This window comes from Plectropomus leopardus, chromosome 18, assembly GCF_026936395.1.
Source record: "Plectropomus leopardus strain MGB_pleo_1.0 chromosome 18, ASM2693639v1, whole genome shotgun sequence".
Lineage (NCBI taxonomy): Eukaryota > Metazoa > Chordata > Actinopteri > Perciformes > Serranidae > Plectropomus > Plectropomus leopardus.
Window position 1 is genome coordinate 704,970 of NC_142193.1, and position 27,535 is coordinate 732,504.

At 40.4% G+C, this 27,535-nt stretch overlaps 1 protein-coding gene across 1 annotated transcript in view; it reads left to right on the forward strand.

Annotated features, from left to right (window-relative positions):
* Window positions 1–3,986: 3,986 nt before the first annotated feature.
* Window positions 3,987–27,535, forward strand: part of igf2bp1 (insulin-like growth factor 2 mRNA binding protein 1) — a 61,132-nt gene continuing 37,583 nt past the window's right edge. Inside the window, exons 1-2 of the mRNA XM_042505498.2 lie at window positions 3,987–4,516; window positions 5,606–5,666. Of these exons, the coding sequence (XP_042361432.1) occupies window positions 4,342–4,516; window positions 5,606–5,666 (236 nt within the window). The 5' untranslated portion in view covers window positions 3,987–4,341. The remainder of the gene's footprint in view (window positions 4,517–5,605; window positions 5,667–27,535) is intronic.

Genomic DNA, 27,535 nt, shown 5'->3' on the forward strand with positions numbered 1-27,535 from the left:
CCTCATAGCCTTTAGGGGGATTTATACATGTACAGTGACTCTACAGCCTACCTAAAGTGTAGGCTATGTGTACATACACCAACGCTTGATGTGTACCACTTGGGAAATGTAACCCTAAATTGACATAGACCCCCTGTTTATTTTTAACAGCTGAAAACCATTTCCCTCTGTCTGGGGAAAAAAGCTTTTATTTACTGTTATTTCACTGATAGAAATAATGAATTGTGAATACAATAAAGCCCTAAATAATATTTGAAGTCTTGTGTGTGATTTATCCTGGCTTCATATGAGAAGAGGAAAGTCTGCTATCCACTAGGCTCATGATGTAGTGTAGAATTTCATGGACTAATGCTAATAATATTAGCATGTTGTATTTGTGGAGAAAACATGTCCAGTATAAGGCAATTGTTTTGTCTGTGAACCCTGTTAGTTATTAATGGAGCTGAATTTGTACTTGTGTTAAATATTGTTGCTATTAATCCATGTTTAATGGTTGTTTTAGGTGTGCTTTGAATCAATCAAGCTTTGCAGCACTTCATAGGAGCCCCACCACTGACTGTTGCCATACAGAGACACACTACCACAAGTATAAATGCTGACAGCACTGCAGCCTGGGCTGACACACAACTAGAAACCTGCTCTTTGACCTTTACACCCCTCCCCCAACACACACACACATGCTACTGTTGATATGATCCTGGAATCTTCTACAGCTAATATCTCAAACACTTGGCAACTCACACCAGAACTATCTACACAGATTAACAGCACAACAGGTAACAGGAAAAGTATGTATTTTTGTTTGGTATACCTTTAAGTTTGCCACTCTTCCTTATCTCGGTTGGTTGAGTAAAACACGGCATTTAAAGACATCACCTCGGGCTTTTTAATGGCCATTTTTCAGTTTTCTTCAGTTGGAGCCTGATAAAATCTCTCCACCTCAACCAGCTACAACATTAAAACACTTCTTGACAGATAAATTCATCAGTAACTGAAATCCATTAATATGCTAGTACAACACTTACAGGTGCCATCATTCTGCATTACCATTACTTGCATCTCGCTGATACTACTTATGCGGGTCGTTTTTTTGGATTGTAGTTTTGCAAAGGTCACGTCAGTAAAAGATTTGAAAACTTCCTCCACCATTTTACAATGTATGTAGGCCCACAGTATGAACACGTTACCCAATCCACGTTAAAGAGGCTAAGAAGGAAAAACTTTACATTAGATGTTTTTATTATTTTAGCCATTACACCATGAAACTGTAAAACCTGCTGCACAACAGATTTGGTATATGGAGTCAAAAAAGGACAGAGTGGACACTATGAGAGCTGTCAGGAGGACTTCATTTGTTTGGGACATGGTCAAAAAATCAACACTAAACATGTTCAAGGCCTGTTACTTAAAGTTTGACTCCTATGTTGTCATTTACCCAATAATTACATAGAAGAAGTTGTTCTCCCTGTAAACATGCTCAATAAATATGTAGAAGAAGAAGAAAAAACCCTATACAAGTTTAAAAAAACCACAAAGACAGAAACGTGGGTTAAAGTTACAACAATGGGGAAAAACACATGTATAAAATATAAAAAAATATATATATGAATTTGTGGCAGATTGGTGTACAGTAATTGCAGATAAATAAACTGAATGTAAACAGAAGTTAAAGATTATTGCATTTATCAGATAATTTAGTTCAGGTAACTGTTTCAACAAGTGCTCTTGTAATATTTACTGGTGAAATATTACTTTTGTGTATTAGTGAAAAACATATGGAAGCAATGTAAGTATCAACAGACAGCAGAGAGAATGGAGGAAATATTGAAGAGTTTTTATGTTGCTTTTTTTAAAGAGAGAATTTGGTCATTATTCATAGAATTTATAAAAGTTATGTGAAATGTAGCCTATAGTTTTTACAGAATATTTATAAGAAACAAAAATGGAGAATATATTAAATCCTTAAATAACTAATCACAGCTCTGAGTTTTAAAACTTAAAACCACCTTAAACTGATGAAGACAAACATTTTTTTTCTATAAAACTTTAAAAAGGTCACTCATAATCCTCATAATATGTTGCATCCTGTGTGGTTATTTGACCCTAAGCCTTGTTAACAGAAAGATAAAGAAAGAGGGGGTTGGGGGAAGACTTTCAAGCCTTCTCAGAACGAGGAAAATATGGTGTGTGTGTGTGTGTGTGTGTTCTCAGGAGGTGGATCATGAATCTGAAACAGTTTTAGTGCAAAAATCTAAAATGTAACAGCTGAAAATGTGGTTTTAATGTCGGATATGACAGACAGAGTAATTAAAGATGGTCACCTGTTTACACTATCTGCTGATTTTACTCTCTGACCCAAACCTATATTAATGTGCTTTCAGGACTACTGTTGGGGGCAAATCATATATGTCCCTCACACCTCTAAATTATTGTTATGAAAAAAGAAACATCATCTAGGCTACACAAAAGGGATATTTACTGATAGAAAAAGATGCTGAGTAAGTACAGAATCTGGGAGTTGGGGCAGAATTTCATCTACAACACCAAGCATGAAACATCAGCGGACTCCTGCTGTGTGAATGCGGAGTGTAACCCTCATTCATGGTGAGGCTAAAGTTACTGAACAACCAGTCTGAGGGTCAGGGAACGCATTCTGCATGGGAGCCATTTTCTAGCCAAGCGGGCGAGAGTGCCACGTTACACGTGCGTGAGCAAGACTATAAAGTCTACATGGCCTCTGACACACAGTACAGAATCTTTAACACACAGCTCCATACCTGTCCAAAAGTGTGTGTATGTATGTGTGTGTTGGAGAGGCAGGGCTGTGCGTCACACACTGCCTCCATTTTGAGAAGCCTCCATCTGCGCAGAGAGACGCCTGCAGTGTGCGCTGCTGTAGCCCGGCAACTGCGCCATTCTGTCATTTCCTCTGCGCCACAAACACACACACACACACACACACACACACACACACACAGAGGAACAGAAGAGAGAGAGTCAAGCTAACGTGAGGTTGGCATACCGAGCTGCAGCCGGTTTGAAGCCATGACCTCACTGAGCATCTCAGAAACACCCCCACCATTTTCTCTGAGAGCTGGCGGCCCGCAGGCTCCAGCGGCGGAGACACGGTTGAAGTCGGGGGTCTGGTAACAGAGTATCAGGGTGAGGAGGCTTTTCGCGGGTTCCGGTAGCAGTTCCCTAGCGGCCCCTGGGGCAAAAAGGGGCCCTGGGCCTTTTGTTCCCCGCTCTTACAGCCCGAGGTTCGCCATAGGTCATTTATGTAACATGATGACCGCTAACTTCTTGGGCACGCATCAAGCTCAGAGGATGGGGGTGCTCGGCTATAAAACGCCTTGTTATTTAAATGTGGATGCTTTCTTCGCCCAGGCCTCCAGTTATTGAGCACCGGGGCAGGAACACGGCCCGGCCCGTGCTGCCCGAGCTCACATACCGGTGTACGCTCCCTCCACCCAATCTCATCTGAGCCCGCAGAGACGCGTAAAGCGCATGTGTGTCCGCGTCATGTTGCATAAAGCCTCGCTACAGCACACAACCTGCAAGCGTGCACGCGGACAGTAGAGAGTGAGCGTGCACAGCGCGGAATCAGGGGGCTCGGCTTGTGTGCCCGTGCGCGCACATGTAGCCTACACACGCGCTCATCTGGTGAATACCCTAGGATGAGAGGGGGATGCCCTCCCCTTCCTCCTCTCCCTAACCTACTCCAAACAGACCACGTGCTTTCCTCTTTTCAAACAAAAAAAAAGAGAAAAAAAAAAAAACGCGAACTGGAGTCGGTGGAGGGGCGGCGTAAGCCTCTGCCGGCAGCTCAGAGAGAGAGAGAGCAAAACATTTTCCCGACCAGATCCCGCCATAGTTTTTGCTACTCCTCCACCATAGAGCCATCACCAAATCCACCCAGTCCAACCCTCCTCCTCCTCCCCCTCCTCCTCCTCCTCCTCCTCCTCCTCCATAGAGACAGAGAGGCTGTAGCTGCTGCTGTTTCTCCTCCTGCCGGGCCCGGCTGCTGCGACTCTTCTTCTGCTCCACTTCTTCTCCTGGATTTACAGCAAACATTCATCTGTTTTTACTCTTTTCACTTTTCTTTGATTTGAGTTTTCTGAGAAGAATTGTCACTAGCCCCCATGTGTATTCTTTTAGGATCTTGCTGTTCTTTTTAGAGATTCTTGCCCTCTAGCGCGCGACTCCCACTTTCAGTCAGGTTGGCAAGTGCGACACTATCTTGTTGCGCTATTTGCAAATTTAGGAGAGAAACTTTTTTAGCTGAGTTATTCTGGGCTTTTCCCCTTTGTTGTTTTTGGACTTGGATAAACAGTTTCCGCCATGCACAAGCTCTACATTGGGAATCTAGGCGACAGCGTGACTGCCGAGGACTTAGGAAAAACCTTTGACGACCACAAGATCCCGTACTCCGGACAGTTTCTCATGAAAAGCGGCTACGCGTTTGTGGATTGTCCGGACGATCAGTGGGCCATGAAGGCTATCGAGACGTTTTCTGGTGAGTTACGGCGGACTACTGACCGCCACACTAGTCTCCCACCTTTAGTTTCATTCATTCTAAGGGAGCGGTGGTGCCGGTGCACGGCTCCGGCTGCAACTCCAGCCGTGTGCCCCACTTTCTCTCCCCGTCCACCCCGAGCATTCCGCTCAACACGCCACATCCAAATAAATCCACAGCGTTATTTTATTGATGCTAGTGTAATGATGTGTAAAGAGCCGTGCGCCCGGGGAGCCGTTCAACTTTCACAGGGGGAGGAACACATTGTGAGAACGTAAAGCTAGCCTATACCGTAAAGCCGGAGCCTAGCGAACGTAAAGTACCTCTTCATGATATTCTTTCCAAACCGAACACTGATTTATAGGCCGGTGATGAGCGTGTGTGTGTCCGGCCGGTGTACGCGTGTGAGTGATTTTTGGATTTCTTTTACGCCCGGCTTCGGAAATGAGTAGCGTTCCTCTCCTGTGATAGATTGTGAAGCCTCCCCTCCCCCTTTAAGCCGGCACACCAGTATGACAAAGATAGGAACCTTCTCCACCGTGGACCTCCGCACACAGGCCCCGCAGCAGCTCCGCGGGCTCCACGAGCGGCTCCGGTGCTGTCAGAGCCGAGTCCAGCCCCGGTGCCTGTCTCTGGCCTGTTTCTCCTCATTTACACACTAACATGAGGAGGAGCGCCATGTCAGCTCCTTTGCTCCTTCTACACCTAACCTCATCAAATAGCCCACCAAAAGTCCCCTCTCATACAGCATGTGGACACAAAGGACATTTATATCGGTATGGCTGTCATAGTGTATCAGAAAGGCTCTGAGCAGCTCATTATGGGGGACAAGTGACACACAGGTCACTTTCGGGCCCTGTGAACACTCTGTCCTTAGCTTGCTTTCACTGCTTTGGAGTTCTTTAAAAAAGCCTTCAGTTTCAAAAAGTTAGCTCTCCACTTTAGCAGAGTCCTGTGGACAAAGCCTGTTCCCTGTGGGACACAGCCTATCCCCTGTAGGACACAGCATGCCCCCTTTAGGCCTACAGTTAGCATGTAGCCAGTTTAGTGTGAACCCTGGGTTTTATTTTAAATTTGTATTTTTTCCAGGTAAAGTGGAACTTCACGGGAAGTGTATCGAGGTGGAGCACTCTGTCCCCAAGAAGCAAAGGTACTGAACAGTGTTGAGCTCCGTGTCACCCCTCCCCCCCCAAGACCCCTCTCATGTGTTGCATCACATTATCCAGCCTTTCTTTCATGGACTCTCTCTGTCCAAACATTTAACTGCTCAGTTTCCATCAAGTGTCCCTCTAAAATGTGTCCATGTGTCCTCTGGTGTCCCAGCTGTGTGCAGTTTGTGTTTGGTGATTGTGGTTGTTTTTTTTTTTTTTGGTGTTGCTTGGTTGGGACTGTGAAGCCTCAACTTTGTCAGCCATTGCTGTGGAGCTGAACTGTGACAGCTTCAGCTGCCTGCAGCCTGCAGGGCAGCTGGGCTTTGCTAGGTTTTTTTTAATGGTGTTTGTGAGTGGAGCCACAAAACATGTACGGATAATATTCATATAAAAGCCCGGAGCAGGAGCTGCAGGCCCAACCTTTCATTCTCATCTTCTGACTAATTTGACTACAGACAGTGAAATAAGTAGAGAGGGAAATGTGTGTGCCCTGCAGGTGTTTCTATGTCCAGAAAGTTTCTAAATCTTTTGTCTGAGGCAAACTGTTTTGTGATAATGGGCTTTATAAATAAAATTGATTTGACTTGACTTTTGAGACATACTTGTGTATAATTGTGTATAATATACACATTTTCCCTTGCATATAGATTTTTACCAAATTAGTTTACTGTGTGTGTGTGTGTGTGTGTGTGTGTGTGTGTGAGAGAGAGAGAGAGAGAGAGAGATATTTTGAATAACATTCAGCTGTGACTACAAATTATTTTTTTTTTAAAAAGATCAAATTCGTTATGATGGCCTTGTTGCCAGTCTGATAATTTCGTTGTATGTGTATTTGTAATGTATTTATTTATTAATGTAGGCTCATAAAAATATGTGCTGTCGAAATGTATCGCTGTAATTCGTGTGATTTAACAGAGTCCTGATTATTGAAAAAATCGGAATGTATTAAGTTTAGGTCTTCTGTGGAATCTAATTAATTTCCTGTAAAACACGGCTACTTGTTTGTAATTATTATTCGTAATAATTACACAATACATTACAGAATAACTGTAATTTTTAAATTGGATACAAAGCCTTTTAGTTTTGGTAGCAATTGGTGAAATTAAAATGGGATAGTGGTGTGAATATCTGCGCATTTAAAACGCCGTCCGTCTCATCCTGATTCCAACGCGTTTCAACAGAAACATGGAGGTGAATCTTCGGGTGTCCGCAGAAAGGCTCGGGTCCATAGCGGGTCAGAGCTCCGTGCTCACACACGGACTTGACCTGCTTTAAACAGTATTATGGAATTCGCCTATAGGCCGTCATTCATGCCTGTAACCTTTGGCACAGATACGAGGTGAGCAGTGAGCGCAGTCCTCCATGTTCCGCCATTTGGCCACATGCGTGCACATATATGTGGATCTCATGTTCACAGAGACCAGCGACACTTCTCACCCTGCTGCTTCACAATTAACTTAAAATAATTTCTAACATTTTGATGAATACATTTTCATGACATTTTGCGTGATTGTGGCCAAAATATTTAAATTTGAGCTGGTTTTGAGCGGGCGCCTTGCGCCGCCAGGGCACACCATGGAGATATATAGCAACATGGCTGTGGCGCAAAAATCCCCGCAGTGTGGTTTGAGCGCAGATGCTCGGTGTTGTGCGCGGGCAGTGTGGCTGTGAGTTGGTGTCATACAGCACTAACAGGTCACTCGCCATGTTGAAGAAAGCAACATGGAGGCTGCTCGAGTCTCTAGTGATCCCCCCGCCACGCGCTGAATCATTGAGATGGCGCTGTGTTTGTGTCCTACACCTTCCCCGTTGTAACCTTGAAGAGCAAGAATGAGAAAGGTGATCTGTGAGAAGGGGGCCACCGTGGGCGAGCTGGGGCCCTCCGTGGCTCCACAACACGTGGTGCGTCCACGCAGAGAGGAGTAACTCCACCTCAGGCAGTGAGGGCAAAATGGCGAAGCACAGAGAGGAGCAAGAGGAGGACGGAGCAGGCTGCAGCCTCTCTGTGTGCTGCCGGCGCCCTGCACGAGCTTAGCTCACCCTGTCCCTGTCTCAAACTGGTTCAGTGTTCACACTTACACAGCACGAGGGGATTCATACCCATTTTAAAATGGCCGTTCATATACTCAGGTGGCGCGAGCCAAATTATCCAAATTACGTCTGAAACTGGTGTGTTTAAAAACTGACGTCACACATATAGCCTCCTTTGTGTGGTGTTTGGCTTCACACAAATGTACAAATTCATATAGTAAATATTTAAACCCTCCCAGCTGTAAAACATTTCAGTGGCGCATTCATTGTGAGCGTTTCACTGCGTGCGCACACCGCTGTTTGTCTCCGGTGATGTGTTGAAGTTTGTTAATTAATGGACACATAATTCCCCATTATTTTCTTCTGTTTCATGTCATTTCAGGCTTTTCTCTTGAATCAAACTATCAAAGTATGTTCTGCTGTGTGTGTGTGTGTGTGTGTGTGTGTGTCAGTGTCAGTGCAGTCCTAGTATTTGTTTTAAAATACACCATAATATGATTTCTATAATAAATAACACCATAAAGTTGCCCTGGTGCAATAATTTAATGACATGGACCCTCAGTGGAGGTGTGTGTGTGTGCGTGTGTGTGTGTTTGTGTATGTATGTTAATGTGTGTGTGTGTGTATGTATTTCACAGTGTGTGTGTGTGGGGGGGCAAACAAACCCTTAATGTGAGGGGGAAAGGGGCAGAACTGTAAGGGGAAGTTCCAGGGTTCAATTCCTTCTTTCTCTTCTCTTGGTGCTTGTGCTGACCAATTCAATTCCTTCAATTCCTTCTTTCTCTTCTCTTGGTGCTTGTGCTGACCCCCCTATAGGCTGCAGGGGGCGCCGCCCATGGCCGTCCTACCCCTGACCATGTCCATGATGTAGACATGCACAATGTATGTGTGTATGGGTCAGAAATGGCTTCTGTGAGATAGAGGGCGACAATCGTGATATTCATGATGAAGTTGATTGAAATGTGTGTCAGGCTGAGGTCAGCAGGAGAGGTGGAGGAGTAGGAGGAAGAGTTGGGAGGGGTGCAGCAGTGGGGTTTTGGGGGTGGGGGCTGCTCAGAGGGAGCAGGCCATCCTCTGTGGAGAGAAGAATGGCTGAAGTGAGTGTGAGGCCAAGCTAGAACAGCAGTGACACCCACCACCATCACTGAATTCCTCGACTGCCTCTGAACGATGAACAAACTGTCCATCTCAAGTCCATCTGCAGTTTGAATTGAATAAAAAAAGAGAAATCCCCTCTGGTTTTGCAAAAGCACAGTTTGTTGCAGCAACAAGGGACATGAAAAATGATCTTTTCTAATTGAAGTAAAGGGTTGGTTTCCTAAAGTAATTCTGTCTTTATTCTGTAAGTGCAACACAAACAATATTCGTAGAAAATAACAGTGATTTTTTTAAATGAAATGATTTCAGTGTTTTGAAATGTCCCCCTCCAAAGAGTCAGTGCAGCCTGTTTTTCAGCTGCTCTGTGCTCCTGGTATTGTGGAGTATTGGTGGAGTGTACAGTGCTCAGTAGAGGTGCTTTGCGAACACAGATTAATTGCAGTGTTTAGGATGATTGTGAGGTTTTAACTCAAACATCAAAAACAGATCTTCTCTTTAGTTTGCAGCCTGGTCTAAAAGTAAAAAATTAGCATATAGGTTTGAAGAAAATTTCATATTTTCATTTTTAACTATTGTTGGTTAGATACTAATTAATTGAATGTCACTTGGATTGAAATTCACTCCCTGTCTGGAGTCTATTGAGGTTCTTTAGGATCTACCAAAACTACTGGACAGCTTCAGTCTTACCAACAACACTCTGAAACCAGAGATGTCAGTTGTCTTTACATGCTAAACTCTAATCTGTTGGATTAGAGTTTTAGGACAGTTTGTTCATTCAGAGTTCAAACAGGGTCTGACCCCAAACACAAGCAACATACCTCTAACAAAATCAAGAAATTAACAAAAAATTTGTTCATTCAGTCATCCAAACCTTTATCTAAGACATGGGAAATTTGTTGAGGGAGACCCTCATTTCAATTATGCTGAGTGAGGACAAGGACATTGAAAACAAACAATAAGCAAACTAATAATGCTTTAAATAGAAATAAAATCATACAAAACAACAAACATAATAGCAGTATAAATAGCTAAAAAATAAACACAGCATAACAAACATGTCGTGGTGTAGAAGTATAACTGAAAGTATTTACACTCAAGTAAAACAAGATCTGAAATAAGACATTGGAGAAATACACATTAGAGATATCAATTTCTTAAAATGGATAATTGTTTTAACAATATCCGAAAATAGAAATATCTAAAGGAAAACATTTGTGGATTTTGTAATAGTTCTATTTTATTTTTGAGAATTGGAACAGTAGGGTCTGTGGGACCCCACAGTGAAGGAGAGGAACACTGAAAGAAGTTTAGCTGACATGTAAATAGTTCACACAGTAATACACCATAACAACATTTGAAATACATTTCCTGTGTCACAATATGTTTGATATCAAATTAATTAATATAAACGTATTTGTGACTATGAGCAATGGGAGAATATTTTGAACAATAAACGGCATGGCGCACCTCCCCCTCCTCATCAAAGCTGTAGAATGCTCCTCTCTGCTTGGTTCTTAGAAGAAGGACATAATCTCTCTCTCCTGTTTAAGCAGCCTCATAAGCATCCTCCTCTCCTGATTCATTAGTTCTAACTGTCGGTGCACACAGAGCGCACCTTGTCTTCACTTTGCATTTCATTGTGTGTAACATCAGTTCCTGAACTCCACCCTCTGCTGTACATACATGGATGGACTCCTACATGGCAAATATGAGTTAATCCTTAATCTATCATAGACTTCATTCAAACATGACAAACCTAAAAACAATCAAATGTATTTTAATTGCTTCAGACCTTGATAAGAAACAGTCATGGAAAATGTCATTATTGTTTTGAGCTGCCTAATGCAACAGTTGTCTTGTGTTAATCCTCATGTGTTGTAGTTATCACTTTCAGTACACTAAGACCAAAACACATTTTATTCAAAGAAATCTAAACTATATCTGAAGTGCCTGAGTATGCATTGCCAAGCAACCTTACGGCCTGTCAAGTGTCACTATATACAACAGTTTCCCATGACTGTGTGTGTGAATTCAAAAGTTAGTGCCCTGGCTGCCGTAAAATGTTAATATCAAGTTGACTGAATTGGGGAAGACAAGTTGACAAACCACATGGAAGGACCGCACACTCACATCTTTTCTTAAGTGGCATCCAGCCGGATAAGAAAGGTTTTGCTGGTGCAGTTGATAGCTCTGTTCAAAGCTCATACATCACCACCACTACATCATGGTCATGACTGTTTGGTGTTTTTTTTTTTAATCTTTGTGCTGTTTTTATAATTGTATCTCAAATTTTTGTGTGAACTCCTTGAGTGAAGCTGTTTGAGAATGCAAAATTCGTTTCAGTGTAAACTGACAATAATGTTGTGTTGAATCGCAACGCAACGTGACGCAACGCAACGCAACGTAACGTAATGTATCGTACATCTTCATGTATAGATATTTATTTTATGATAAAGACAAGTCAACGCACCAGTGGCTCCCATACACTGGTTTCTAAAAGTAACTGCTCTGAGCCCTTATCATAGATCCAGTGTGGGAAAAGTGATTTTTGTCAAATTTAATGTGTGTGTGTATTTTAGTGTATTATATTTTATGATCGTTTTTTTTTTTTTTTTTTAAGTTTTTTTAAAGTGTCTTTGAGTACCTTGAAAAGTGCTCCATAAATATTATGGTGACGCATTCATTAGTGAGCACGTCTCTGTAGCCACTTTTACACCACCTGTTCAAGGCAGGAATGTTGGACTTGAATCCACCTTCCTGGTCTGTATCTAAGGTTTGATCACAGCATGAGGGGACAGAGTTGTCTCGCCTTTAAGCAGGTAGTAACAGTGATGAATTGATGTCTGAATAACAGGAACAGCCGGCAAGATAGGACGCGTGTGACATTTTGCATATTATTCGTGTGACCCATTCCAGGATTTTTAATAAGCAGCTATAAGCAGTTAGCAGCAAACTTAAAGAAGAAGAACAGTGGCCATAAATGTCTGCATATTGGGCTGACAGTGAGATTGGGAGCAGAGGGTGAGATCAGCTGCCATAACAGCAGTTGTTATTGACATGTCATGTCATTGTTACTGTTCAAAAAGCACTGCTGACGCACATGTTACATGTCACACTATAGGGCGATGCTGTAGAGTTACATGTCACGCCCACCACGACTCTTTTGCTTCTGCGATGCTGTCATGCTGTCTAAAATCATACAGCGGGGCGGCATGATGCCGCTGTTGTTAGGCACCAGTTGGTTTTTGTTACGGCCGTATCAGTGAATTTCTGTGTAAAAAGGATTTTGTTGACTTCACTCACATGCAGCCTTAAGGCCCTGACATACCAAGCAGACAGTGGGCTGATGGTCAATGCCGGGCCGACAGTGAGCGTCTGTTGCCCATAGTTTTTGTGGCGTGTCCTGCACTGTTGGCACTCGTTGGCCTTTGTTTGACTGTATTTCAGCCGATTCAGCAGGTTGAATTGGTGTGAGAAATGGTGGAGCCCATCAGTGAATGAAATCACTCTTATTGGCCGTTCAGCTCAATGCATGAGAGAGAAATGGAAATGAGGAAAGTACACAAAGAGCTAAAGTCAAGACGGAATGAGGTCAAAACAATCTTATTATATTAAGTAAGATTTTTTTATTCCTTTATCTTGTAAACAAAAATGTTTGTTTGTGCTATGTTGGCTAGCAAATGATAAATATGTTTTGTTCTTCCACTATCAGGTTGTACTAACTGGCTGACTAAAGTCTTGATTCCATTCTTCTAATTCTTCCATCCTGTTGGATTTCCTGTTTTCCTTTTTGAATAGTGAAAATAGTTCTGCTGTCTGCTGGTATGGAGAGTTATTTCCTTTCATGCACGCACAGAACGTACATGCTAGCTGGCCATCGGCTGGAATATTTATGGTTTATTTAAATGCAACTTTTTGTCCAAGACACAGACGATGTGAGATGACGCAACTGTCGACCTATATCACCACCTGTTCTCTGACGATGCTCAGCTGAAACACTAATGAACAGTCAGCACATTTGGAAGTCACTGCTCTGCTGCTGCGAGAACTGGCTCATTTTGTCGTCAGATTCTGAAACATGTTAATTCAGAGTTCCTGTGTGATGGAGACTGCTGCTCCTTAGTTCTGAGCCTTTGGAGGTGGAGGACATTCAGGTTGTTGTTCAAGGACACTTCAGCAGGACAGCAGACAACATAACATTAAAAATATAACTCTGGTGCTCGGGTGATGTCCACAACTGTTCATAGCTGCCATTTGCATGTGTTCACGCCATCATTACACCTTATTCATATCTGCTCTGTCATCAAAATTCCAGCTTGGTTTGAACATAAAAGCTGACTGAAGAGTCTGCTCTCACCTCACCACCTGTGTTGGAAGCATCTCTTTACATTTCAGTCTTTAGCAAGAAAAAAGGTTTTCTCTTAATTGAGTGCAAATGGGAGTAAAATGCACCAGCCAGCAGGTCACAGATATGTGTATCTTTTCTCTGAAAAGAGGTGGTCTGCAGGGTCTGTAAGAACTCTATCTCTCTCTGTTTACATTTCCTCTCCAGTTTCTCTTAAACTAACTCACTCATGAATCTTTTACTGTGCAGCTGTTAGATATCTCTATTTTCTCATATTTCACTTTGTATGTTTGTCTTTTTGTAAGTAGGACTCCTCTATTCGATTCTGTTATCACTCCAAGAGCTGCAGCCGTGCTCCTTTTTCCCCCCTCTGTGCATGATGTTCAGTGTGCTGCAACTTTAAATGCACTCATACTGTGTCATGCATGAGAGTGTAGCCGGGGCTCTCTCACAGCAGCAGCAGCAGCAGCAGCAGAGAGGGAGAGAAGGGCTCAGAGTAGCAGTAGCACGCCATGGTTTGTCTCGCTCTCTTCTAATGGCTGGCAGGAGGAGGAGGAGGTGACGGTGGGCGGAGGGTGCAATGGGGGTGCGACCAATCGTATGGCGGCAGCACCTGCGAGCAGCGAGGGAGGCGGTCGCTCGGTGCAGAGACAGAGCAGCCAATAGGTTCTCCCTCACTACACGCGTGCTCTGACTTTCTCCTCCCTCTCTCCCTCCCTCTGTTTATTCTTTCAGAGACTCTCATCTCTTCTCTCTCTCTCTGGTACAGAAAATTTATGCCCCTCTCTCTTGTAAATCCTCCCTTTTCCCCGTTTCTCTCCCTCAGTCTGTTGCCATGCTCTCAGGGGAACGAGTGATAGAGACAGAGGCAGACAGACAGATGAAGGGATCCACAGAGGAACCGAAACGTAGATGCATGTGTTATAAATCTGATGTCAGCCGAGTTTCTTGGACAAACTATTTGGGGGATAGTGGTGTTAAAATCTGATTAGACAGCCTGCTGCTGCTCCGCATATTTGTGGAGCCGCAGGTCTGAAACCAAAGAGTCCACTCTGTGGTTTAGGACTGTGTCCCCTATTTGCATTGGAACATCATTAGTTTCAGAACACATAGACAGAAGAGGTTACTGCTGTGAGATTCAGTGAAGAGGACAGGGTGGATTGTTTCAGGTCTCATAGAATATCTTAGTTAATCTAATAATTAAGTTAATCTAATATCTTAGTTAGTGTCCTGAGCACTGATGTCATCAGTCTGAAGTCAGTCTTAAAACATTACTGTTGAGCTACAGCTTACTGTAATAATAATTCCTTCTGTCCATACTGACCTGGAAGAGATCCTTTACCAACACAAGTCCCTGTCCCCGTCCCTGTCCCCATCCTGTGCAGCAGTGTATTCTAGTTCAGGTGAAGTGTGAATAATTTACTTTAGGGCTGAGGGAAACTGAAGTGGACATTAAGAAAATAATGAATGAATTACTGATCATGAAAGGAATGATTAGCTGCAGCCCTAATCATATTGGATTTTGCCAGTGGTGGAAAATTTACCCAAATACTGTGTTTAAGTAAAAATGTGAAGTGCTTTTGTATAATATTTCAGTATTCTACTTAGACATAACATCTTTTTTTACAGCTTAAACACAACATCAGTTTTCATTAGCAGTTCTCCTTTCACAAGCATTTAAACCTTTGAAACCTGAACAAATGGGTTAGCTTTGTTCTAAAAACATAGAAAAAAGGTAATGAGCAACTTTGTAAGAGGAGAACTACATATATATTTATTATGATTTTAGATTTAAAATTATATTATAGTAATCTATTTAGAGGATATTATTTTAAGCACTTTTTCCAGTTCATTTTCTTTTGTCTGTTTGTTTTTTTTACTTTTCTTTTTTGTGTACTAATTTTCAAGAAGTTTTCTGGTAACTTTTACTAATTTCTTGCCAATTTTTTGGATCATTTCTTGACAAGTTGCTCATTGCTTTCCTATGATGTGTTTTGAAATATTTCAGGCCAATTGCTCAGATTTCAAAAGGTTAATATACTTAACAAATTAAAAATGGTCATACAGAATATATCATCTAATATAATATGATACATTGTAACAGAACACTGTATGAAATACTCCACATTTACTTGATAATAATAATAGTAATAATAATAATAACAATAATAATAATAATAACAATAATAATAATGATAATAATATTTTTTGTAATTTATTTCAAGGAAAAAATACAATGGAGGACTTATAACAAAGGATTTCTTGTGTTATTGCTACATTTATTTATTGGACTTCCTGCACTGATTCGACTGAACTTTCATGTGTGGTTTTACACAGAATATGGGGCTGTGTATTTTATCATCTCTTTCATACAGTATCGTTTATGAATGATCTGTAAAGAAATGTTTGTTTTGCTGCTCTTAAATATTCAGCAGATGATTGTTACTTTTGTACAAAGAAAAAGCAGAGTAAGATTTTGGTTTAGTTTATGTGCGCACACACACACACACACACACACACACACACACACACACACACACACACACACACACACACACACACACACACACAAGCCCCCATAAAATGAACAGAAAATGATAAATACAAAGAATGCAATGTTTTCAAACTTAGCATTATGCTACAGTGACAAAAATGTAAAATTTACAAAGAGGTGTGTTTACAAGTTGAGGTAATTTACAATGAAATGAAATCCAAACTTCAACCATTCAAAATGCAGCAGCATATGTATTCACAAAAACACACAACACCTCTTAGCATCATACACTAGTTGGCTGCATGTTTTAGAATTAATTTTAAAATTTAAATGTTTAAAGCATATTTGATGTCCCCCCTTCTATCACTGACACTTTTGAGTCTGAATGCAGCCTGGTATCCTCCTTCAGAGGTCTGGGAGGAATTGTTAGGTCAAGGCCTGAAAACCAGAGGAGAGAGAGCCTCTGGAGTCTTGAGATCAGGCAGCCCAGCGCTGTTTCTCCTCTCAAATCTCTCTTCAAAATGCACCTTTTCAGAATTACTTTCCTTCATCGTTTTTTTTTCCTTGATTCAACAGTGTTTTAGTAATTTATACCTCACTTGATTATTACTGTACCAATCATACTTGTATTTATTATTTATCTGGTAACCTCTCTTGATTTTATGCTTTTGTAAAGCATTTTGTAACTTGTTATTGAATAGTGTTGTTATTATTATTATTATTATTATTTAATTGCTCATTAAAGAAAAAACTGCAAAACACAACAACAAAAGAGGAAGCAAGTTGTGCAGGTGACATTTAACCTCAGTAAGCAATAAAAGCAAAGTCATTTATTCAACAAAAGTCAACAAACAAGCAAACATAGAATAAAAGAGCAAAAATTAAGAAGAAGGAACATAAATCAAGCAAAAACATAAAATGATTAAAATAATAAGGCGGACGTGTGGGACTCCACCTGTTGTACGTGTTTGGGGAGTTTTTCCTTAGACAATGTGAGAGTCTAAGGGCAAGGGGATGTTGTATGCTGTAAAGCCCTCTGAGGCAAACTGTGTTTTGTGATAATGGGCTTTATAAATGAAATTTACTTGACTTGTAGTAGCCTTATAAGGCCCTACACACAAATGTCAACAAACTGTCGTGGATAATGAATACAATTGTCAAATTGTATATGTAAGTGATTAAACCCACAGTGTGACAATTTTTGGAGAAAGATGTCATGATTAACAGTGTTAAAAGCTTTAGATAAGTCAAAGAATATTCCTGAAGCATATTTGTTGGTATTTAAAGCAGTGTGAATTATTAGTGTTTGTACTTTCACGTAAAGCCTGCGTTGCAATCTGAGGTATAGCATTTATTACTTTTGATTTTTTTTGTTGACTTTGGATCAGTATTAGAGACTAAAATTCAGGAAATCTGTGCTGCTTCCATTGTGACTTTTTTTTTGTTTTTAATTTGTGTTATGTGTGTTTCCCGACTTTAAGAGTGCAAAACTTAATTGCGTAAGTACCCTTTGATAAATTATGGATAGATGGCAGTGGATGAATGCAGATCCATTAAGTGTATTCTTATACAATTATTTGATTTTTAATTACTTATTTTTAAAGTTAAATAAAAGGACAGATAGTTCAAATTAATCTAAAACAAGTTTAAAGGATTTGATGGCAATGGCCTGATATCCCAAGTTTTTTTTTTTTTTTTACAAAATAAAGAGGATAGAGAGATAGATGGAGGCCTTATGTAGGTGAAGGGGTAAGTGAGTCCTGTCTCTTTAAAAAAGACCCCTCCAACCCTCTCCTCCCCTCATCCACCCCCATCTTTCTGATTGTTTCTTCTCTCTGGTTCAGACCATCTGTCCTCTCTCTTTCCATCTCTTACTCTCCCTCTGTGTCTTTTGCTCTTTTTTTCTCCTTTTTTTTCTCTTTTACTCTGGCCGTCTCTCACTGTTTGGCTCACTAAAAATAAACTATGCACGCACGCACACACACACACACACACACACACACACACACGCACACACACACACACACACACACACATCTGACTACATGCATGCCACACCGGCGTATACTACATGAGAAACGATGAGCAGCGAGGGGGAAAAGGAAGAACCAAGAAATGAAGAGAGAAAGAGAAAAGAGGGGGTGGGGGGTTGGGGCCCAGGGGTCGGGTCTGCATGGTGGATGGGGCTCCTTGTGCAATGTGTGTGTGTGTGTTAAGAAGAGTGTGTGTGCACATGAGAGGCAGCCTCTGTGCAGTTCTGCTCCGTTGTCACCCAAAGGGAGATACTGTAAAGTGTGTGTGTGTGTGTGTGTGTGTGTGTGTGTGTGTGTGTGTGTGTACATATATTTTGAATCAGCAGATTGTTGGGTAATTTTGTAGTTTACAGCCTCATCAGATTTTATTTTTCAGAACATCAGTTCAATATGAAATATCAGCATGTTTATGTAGTTGCTGAAAACATGTAATGAAAAAACATGAAATGCTTGGTAAGATTTTTCATTCAAAAAAGGAATTTGGTGATTTAAAATCAAACTGTATCTCATCACATCTAGAGTGTAAGAAGTTACAACCATTTTGTCAACTAATCTTGAAATGAGTAGTATCATTTGCTCCCGTTTCTCCTTTTAGCAGCAATCATTTTGAAATAGTTAAATATTACATTGTCTTTAATTGATGTTACTGTTGTATATGTTTAGAGTTTAGGATTCTTGTATAGAGCTGAATGAATATATGCCCCTTTGTCTTAAAACACTGGAACAATGATGTGTGTGAATTTCTACTATATTGTGCTAACTGTGTCAGAGTGACTGGTGTCATAACTGATGGCTTTAACAATTAACAGCTCCACACACATCTGTACAAATAGATAGCCTCAGATCTTGTTGCATTTCCACTGAACTCTACAAAAAATGGATGCAATTAAAAAAATACCATTAACATTGTAAACCCAAAAAAAAAAAAATACAATCTAAACTAAATCCCCAAAATATTAAGACAATAATTAAAAATCTCCATTAGTAATTATGTGAGATAAATTGAGTTTAGGGGCTGTGCAGGTGGTTACTGCTCTCCTGCTTTTATTAAAGAAAGTTTCTTTTTTGTCAGTGGTGGGTAAAGTACCTGAAAGCTATACCTGAGTAAAAATATAGATTTCTTACCAGAAAATGACTTTTGTAGAAATCACCTGTTAAAATATTACTTGAGCAAAAGTCTTAAAGTATCTGACATTTACTGTACTTAAGTATCAAAAGTTATTTTATGATATTAAATGTACTTAAGTATTGACAGTAAAACTACAAGTACATTCTGTAAATAAAAAAGCAAGTGGTCAGGATTTTGAGAACTAAGCAGCTTATGTCTTGTAACATACACCATCTTAACAATAGAGCCTACATGACACTTTTTAATACAACTTAATAGACTTAAAGAACAAAATCCAGTTTTTTCCTTTTCTCTGATTCCTTCACTCTGTTTGTCCACTTTTCCCTTCCTTGGGAACAGTCAGTGTGCATAATTATGACATGAGACAGGGTTTATATAGAAAACAGAGACATGATCCCACACTGACTGACATCTATGAACATGCTGTAACTGTGACTTTTTTTAAAAATACTGTGCATCACTGGAGTTCAGGGGACAGGGATGGGCGGAGACATGAGCAGAGAGAAATCAGTCCAAAGCATGAACCAACAGGATATCAGTTAGTAGGAAACAGTTTGAGTGTGATGGATTTTTGGGGCGAGATTGTTGTAAAATCAGTGGTAGAATCAAACAAGTGAAGAAATGAATTTTAAAAATATTCTTTCAAAATCAGAGGGTAGATGATTTGAGAGAGGAGAGGGCTCCCCCTGCTCCGAGTCCCTCACACACATCAGTGACATCACTGCTGAGAAAAACTCATGAGTTGAAATATGAATCCGATAAGATGAATTACTTTGAGCTTGCATGTTCAGAGACACAGCAGACATGTTAGAAAAGTAGGTTTGAAAAATGAATCATGTGACTAAGAGGCGGGGTCAAGTCCACACTTACAGCATTTTGCTATTCATTTACATCTCAGCTTCCCAGGCAGGTGTACTTCTACATGTCAGTGTTTCTGTCAATCATGTCACACAAAACTGCTCTTAAACTCCCTAACTCACACTCAGGCTGTCCACAGGGAAGTTTCTTGGATTTCTGTCTGTGTTTTCCTCCGTCTGTTTTTGTCTGACATACATTTCTACATACATTCATACATTATGACTCACACATTCTCCCTCTGTCTGATCACCTCAACATGTCCTGCATGAGCAGTGTTGGAAGAGCAATAAGTTTTTAGGCTACCAGTTAGTAGTTCACAGCAGGAGATGCTGAACTGCAGCAAAGCTACCTGAGGCAGAAATGTAGTTATTTAAAGCTACTTATAAGTAGTTCAGATCGTTATGTAAAAAAATTGAACCAACTGACAGTGTGTCAATCAGTCATTTGTTTGTCACATGGAAATAATATATGGTACAACTTCCCTTAACATTTATTCATAAATGGCTTTCATTAATACTTTGGACTAAAACTGTGGTCAATCAAAGTTCAATTACAGCAGAGAACCAAAAGTATTTCTTGCTGGTGGCCGTGGCTCAGGATGCAGAGCGAGTCATTCACTAAGGGGAAGGATTGCGGTTTGATCCCTAGCTCCTCCAGTCAACATGTTTAAGTATCCTTGGGCACGATACTGATCCCCAAAATTCTCTTGATGACTGCTCCATCGTTGTATTAATGTATGTGAATGCTTACCAGAGTGGTACCATGTATGGTAACTTTGGCCACCAGTGTATGAATGTGTGTGTCAATGTGACTCATAGTGTGAAAGTGCTTTAAGACTAGAAAAGCACAAAGTACATTTGTTCATAGTTTCAGTAGTTAACTGCACAAAAAACCCACAAAAAAAAATTACTTGTCTAACTTTGTAACTAATATGTAGCTGAACCCCATCAAGCTGCTGCAAAATGTTGCTAAGCTACTATTTAAATTTAAATGTAGTTCACAAGTCCCCAATACTGTGTGTGAGTGTGTGTGTGTGTGTGTGTGTGTGTCGGGGAGGACGGGGTGGGGACATTACACCTTGGACCTAAATTCTTAACATTTTTTCAGCAGTAATGAGAAAGAAATGGGAGATTAAGGAGCCTGTAGAGCGCCTGTGTATCTGATTGGCCAGGAGACATGACATGCTGAGCTCTGATTGACTGGTTCTATAGTTACTCTTTCACTTATGGATCCTTCTGCCCCTTCCTCTTCCTGGTTTTTGTGTCTGTCAGCTCCCCAGCAGTTTGCCTGCTTGATGCTCTGTGTTTATGTTTCCTCTCATGATTTAGTTGTCTTGGATGATATTGAGTCATTTTTACTAATGATGACATCACCCAAATAGAAAAAAAAAGCCTTCCTACAAAAGAAATACACGCCGTACAAAATGAGATTTTTTTTGTGCATATGCACCAACCATCCGTGTAGCCTGTTTTTCCTGCTTGTTTTTTTCCCCCATTTAGAATTGCCCCCTTGATTTGTTTCTCCCATCAGCAGCTGCAACCCCATCATTTATCTATTATTTTGATATTTTCAATGGTGTAGTACCAACTTAATGGTACAATAATTCTGTACAACACTGTCTTGTTGTACAATAATTTGTGTTGTCACAATATTCTTTTAAAATAATATTCTTATTCTTACTAAAGCTCTTCTCCTATTTATATATGTTAAAATACACACACACACACACACACACACACACACACACACACATTCATTTTTTTATTATCTTAATGCTGATATAGGTGAGTGACTATAATGTATCTAAATTTCCCACCAAGAATCAATGAAGTATTTCTGATTCTGATCTCAAAAGTATTTTCTTTAATTTCTTTAATAGGCTGCATTTTAAACTCAGGGTTGGAAAAATATTAAAAGTTTGAAGGTTACAGTTCGTCTGCAGTTAAGTCATTTTCAGCACAAATGTCTCAACTACTTTTGTCCGTTCATCCTGCACTAACGGACCATCAGAGACATGTTCAGTCTCATGTCATAAGTAGAAGCCGAAGATGAAAATGGTTTGTGTGTGTTCCTGCAGTTTTGTAAAAGAAATTTACAAACTTTTGGAGTTTCAATATCTAGTTAAATATTTATATAATATTTGTATTTTGTCGATGTTTTCCCATTTGAATGCATTTGTTAAAATCTGGGAGACAACATCAATAAGTAGACTTAAATAAAATAAACTTGAATTTGATGAATACGCTGTTTTTACATGTTGGACTACAAACCATAAAATCAAATACTAATAAATAAAGCATGCCAAACCTTTGAAACCTATGTAAAGAAAACAAACTGAATTCTTGCCTTGAGATCACTGCTGTGTGACTGATGACATGCAACCTCTTTTTTCAAGAACAGGAAAATTATCCTTGTTACCTGGAAATAATATCAGTACCTGAGCATTTGACTTGGATTAGGATGGTCAGAATCAGTGCAGCACAGACTGATATATCCTGTCGTACAGTGAGGGTCAGCTGCCAAGCTGCAACTATGTTGCGTCCGACAATTCCCATAAGCAACTCAATAGCGTTGTTTGTTACATGTTCCTTGCCAAGTAAATGTCTCTCAAACAATATAGAGTGGTGAAGGGATGACATATTTTTGTAGGCCAACCAGGAAGTGAGCATCGCACTGGTTCTCTCATCAAAAACCTTATGCGATATTTGGATGTGATTTTCGGTTATCGCCAAAAACAAGCTCTCTGACAAACACAAGTTTATTAGACTTACACGTTTTGTCACGCATGATAATTGTCACAGATGAAAACCACTTTTGTGTGTTTTGAAGTGTAAATGAAATAGCCAGAAGCAAAAAGCTATACACAAACTACATCGCGGTTGCATGACTTTTCGAATTTCTGTGTCCGGTGTGATGACATGTCACATACCCGACAAACACTGTAATCCCATTTAGCCACTTGTCAACAACCGCCTTTTTCAAGACAAGTAAAATCTTATAAGTTCAAAAATCGTGTTTAAGTGGACGTATTTTATGTTGCAGGGCAAAACGTCTAAATATCTTTAGCCTGTGTTAAACACAGACCTTATTTAAGGCATTTTACCGAACCCCCCCAAAACCCATAGACTTTAAGACGAGGGAACCACAAATGCTAAAATGCTTCCGCATTTTAGGAGTCATTACTTCACCACTCTATAGTCACATCATCAGGGTCATTTTTTGGACTTTAGAAACCTTGCTTAGAGGATGAGTATTCTTAGTGATGAGTAAACGTAATGATGAATATTTTTTTCTGAGATGGTGCAGGGGAGTAGGGTTAATCTAATCATGAACACCTGCTCCATCCCCAGTGAAAGTCTCAGACCCTTACACACACACACACACACACACACACACACACACACACACACACACACACACACACACACACACACACACACACACACAGAGAGAGAGAGAGGAAGGTGCTGGGCCTGGTGCTGTCAGTGTGTTGTGTTGCTGTGAAGCCTGAAAATGACTTTAAGAATGGTAACTGTGATCACAGAGCTTCTGCAGGACATAAAGAAATCTATTCAATGTTATTAAAGATATGCAGTTTCTCATGTTCCCCGTCATATTTCCTTAATCACATGTTGCAGTGATCTCCAGCCTGATGGCTGAGAGGACTAAATGACTGCTTTGTTCACATGGCACTGTAGGACTCTCTGTCCAACATCACAAGTTAATTATTGCTTTTCCAAATGTAAAGAATCAATGAACCAATGAACAAACAAACAATGGGTTATTTTTTCAGCTGCATATTTTGTGTGCAAAAATCCTTATCTGTAAAGTACTTTCTAAGTTATCAAATAATTGTTGTAAAGTAAAAAGTATTATATTCCATTCTGAAGTTTAGTAGAGTAGAGGTGGAAAGTTGCATGAGATTAAAATACTCAGGTAACTTAAAAGTTTCTTGAATTTGTACTCAAGTAAACGTACTTAGTTACATTCCTGCTCTGGTCAGCAGAGGGATGCAGTGTATGAAATTACAGTAATTGGGATCAATGCACCAAGCATAGTTGTATTAATTTTGCCCTCAAATTTAATAATCCAGTCATTATAATTAGTCTAAAACATCAGCTAAATTTGATTATATAATACATTTAAAAAATGTTTCTAAAATGTAAAACATATTTTTCTCTTGAGTTCTCTTGACAACTAATAACATTTTCTGTTACCTTACAGAAAAGCAAAACTAAGAAAACATTGGTGAATCCCAAAAAATGAACCCTAATGATTTGCTTTTATAGTTTTTTATTTTATGTCAAAATCCTGCCTGCATAACTGAGTGTGTTAGCTTTATGAGCAGTGGTCTGGCAAAAACTCTGCAGTTCTTTGATCTTTCCTTTTTTTGTGTGAAGCTGTAGCGGTGACAGTGGCAGTGGCAGTAGGTAAGTGGTGTCCTGTCTCTGACAGACAAGATGCTCTACATTTAGACACAGAATGATGTGTTTTATTCCAATATGAATGTGTAGCATTTTGGAGGCCGGTCTTTTCAGATGACTCATGAGTCTGTCTGCTCCAACATGGTTTCACCATGACTGTCCGTCTGTCCGTCTGTCCATCTGTCAGTCTGTCAGTCTGCGCGTCTCCAGCATGTGTCTGGGCTGAGAGTCTGCAGGAGCACAATATTCATGGGCTTCAGATTTAGCAGAAGGCAGAGAAGAGCAGAGTGTGTTATCCACTGAGAGGAAACCCTTTTTATTGAGTAGTGTGAGTAAAGATAGAGTATATGTAAAGGGTTAAGTGTAAAGACAGAAGAAAACGTGGTTTACTTGTATATTAGCTATATTTACACCTGATTATTTTCATGCTGCACACAATGTTTCCATATAGTTGTAAATAAATGTGATGTGAAACACTGACGCCTGCTGAATGACAGCTGATTCACATGTAGAAAGTGTGACTGTTTTCATGGTGTCAGTTTCCATTTGGAAATGACAGACAGTAGCCATAGAGCACAGAGATCAGTGCTACACCTACAGGATGAGCTACACATGTACAGTCGGCAGTGTAGAGAGGTGGCTGTACTGTTGGGTAGATGTTACCAAGCAGGAAGTGTGTTTACTCTCCTGTGTACTCTGCTAAGTTTTTGGCTGATAGGTGGGTACACCCTGTATACCTGCATGTCCGCTCCAGTACACAGCTGAGTTTGGGGGATGTATTTTCTGAGAAATGCAGCAGCAGGAGTGGACGAGGAAAGCTGAATGAAGCTGAGAGTATGGTTATGATGAAGTTGGGCTTTCAGGTCATTTTCTAAATAGCTTTTAGTGCAGTTTTTTGTGCAGCTACAATTTGATTGATTTATATTTCTAAAAAAAATGTTTTCTTCTCTCAGTCCACCTGAACTTTTAGATTAATGGACAGGTTTCTGTGGTGTGGAACTGATTGGTGTTGACGGATGGTCAGAACATGTTTTGTTCTTGTTTTTGAAAAGAATTCACAAGCACCATGCACCATTACACTATTCAAAACACTGCTGCTGTAGTAAACAGGCAGCAACAGCTTTACTCAGTCTGGTAAGACTAGCAGCTAACAGTGGCTAACTTTGGCTAATTTTTGGTACATTTTGCTTAGACCCTTGGACCCTGTTTACACCTGGTATTAACGTGTCTCAAGTGACCACTTTTGACTGGATCTTTATACAGATAAGCTCATAAATTATTTAGTCAGTGATAGGGCTAACTGTTAATGACAGAGCTGAGCCATTTTGGTGTCAGTGTGAGTTGGGACTGTTAAACAGCAGCTGCTGTTTTAGCTTGTGCTAATGGGGCAGATGTAGAACAGACTGTTCCCTGGGAGGAGCACAGCTCCAGAGACGGTCCTTCAGCTCTATAGCTTTGTAATAGCAGCAACTGAAAGTTTGCTTATCCAGTGGGGAGTTGGATATGCAAGCACTGAGGAAGTCCTTCAATGTGACCCAGGACAAATGAAAGTACACATTCAGTACATTTACATGCACAATGTAGTTGATACGGTTATAGCTCAGTGGGCCATTTAATTGGACTACTGTCTTTGTCCTAGTATACAAGCACCTTTCAGCTAGTTGCTATTGGACCTTCATCTGGTTGATCTATTACGTCACAAACCAAACAAGTTAGCAAGTAGCAAATGGGTTGCATGTTGAATGGTTAAAACATGGATAACTTTTCGGTGCTGTACATTTCCTATGCATGGCTCAAAGCCTGACGCAGGGACTATGGAGCAGGTTCACGCCAAGAGCAGTTTAGGTCCGGTTTAAATTGAAGGAGTAAATTGATCCCGACCACATTATCTAGGGGTGTTAGTCCAATGTCAAGAGATGGACTTAATACGATTTTAGTTGTACTAACATGTTTAATTTATTTTAAAAGTCCAGTTTTAGTCTGATTAACATAATAATTCCACTTTTTCTAACATTGTATAAATATACCGAATGCTGAGAGAATGTGACCCTCTGCAGCACAGAGCCCCTCCCAATGTGGTCAGAGTGATCAGATCTTTAAAAGCATCAAGGACAAATTTGGGCATTCACACCTGTACCTAGAACTGTCCACTTGTGACCTAGCCACCCAGGATGCTTGGTAATACCAGGTGTGAACAGAGCCAAACTGTGGACATACAGGGGCCACACACTGAGGCCCTTAGTGTGGATAGAGGCTAGGATGGTGCTTGGTCGTAGTTGGTGGTTAGATTTGAGATATTGTTTCACAATGTCAGTATTTTCTTAAACTGTGAATCGTGTCCCCTCCTTGACACTTATACACTGTAGCTGATTGTTGCTGTCTCTCAACTTTTCTTCCTTTTCTCTCCCTTTCTCCTCCTGCTCTCAAAGAGTTAAAATGGAGGCGATGCCTGCCACTCTCATGTCTGACATACAGGCATGTGCTGCAGCTACATGCACACATGTACACACTTACACACAGCAGACGTGTAGCTGCAGAGGCAGACAGAGAGAGTGAGAGAGGGAGATACCCCTCCCCCAGTACCTCCCTCTGCCTCTCCTCCCCTCTCTCTAAAGTGGGTGTGTATAAGTCGGGGGTGTGCCATATCACATCCACTGCACTAGCTCACATGGTCTGTAGGTGTGTGTGTGTAATTTGTGTGTGCCAGTTTGATGGTCTCAGGCCACATGAAATAGAAAGACTTGTTCGAACAGCAGGATTAATTATTTTGGGTGGGAAAGAAACAAACACCAACTACTCTGCCAAGATGATTGACAGCTTCCATAAATGTATTTTTAGGCAACTAAGAAGCCAAATTCTCTGACTGACAAAATGACAGCATATTTACTGAAAGAATCCTAAAAGATAAAGCTTGTTAAATGCTGTGGTCGTAGCCGTGAGAGAAAGTGTTGAGTGTGCTGCTGGTGAGCAGAGAACAGTGCTCAGACCCACTTGCTGCTGAAAATAGCATTTCCTGTCACAGGTTCTAAATGTCATTGATATTGAAAATTTCCCTTGTTTCAAATAGTTTTCATCTTTGTGTTTTTGTTCTTGTTTGAAATAAAAGATAAGAGACTTTTATCCAAATTCTGCTCAGAGCCACGCAACTAGCTAGGGGCCCCAAAAACAAACAAATTTAAAATGTGAAGGAAGCCTATTTTTGGTTAATTTAAATTAACTTAGTTTTTATGAAGAGGTGTATTCTGTCTATTGAACAGATGTTTATTTTCCGTTTCTTGTAGTTATTTTTATTGCAAATTTTCTACGTATTTGCTTGTTTCAAGATTAATTTTAAAACAGTTCATAGGTACTTTTGAACAACTTTCTTATGATATTTTTTTCAGTTTTCAGTCCACTCCATTTGTATGCTGTCATTGTTTTTGTCTGCTAGTGTCACAGTAATCGGCCTTTGAAGTT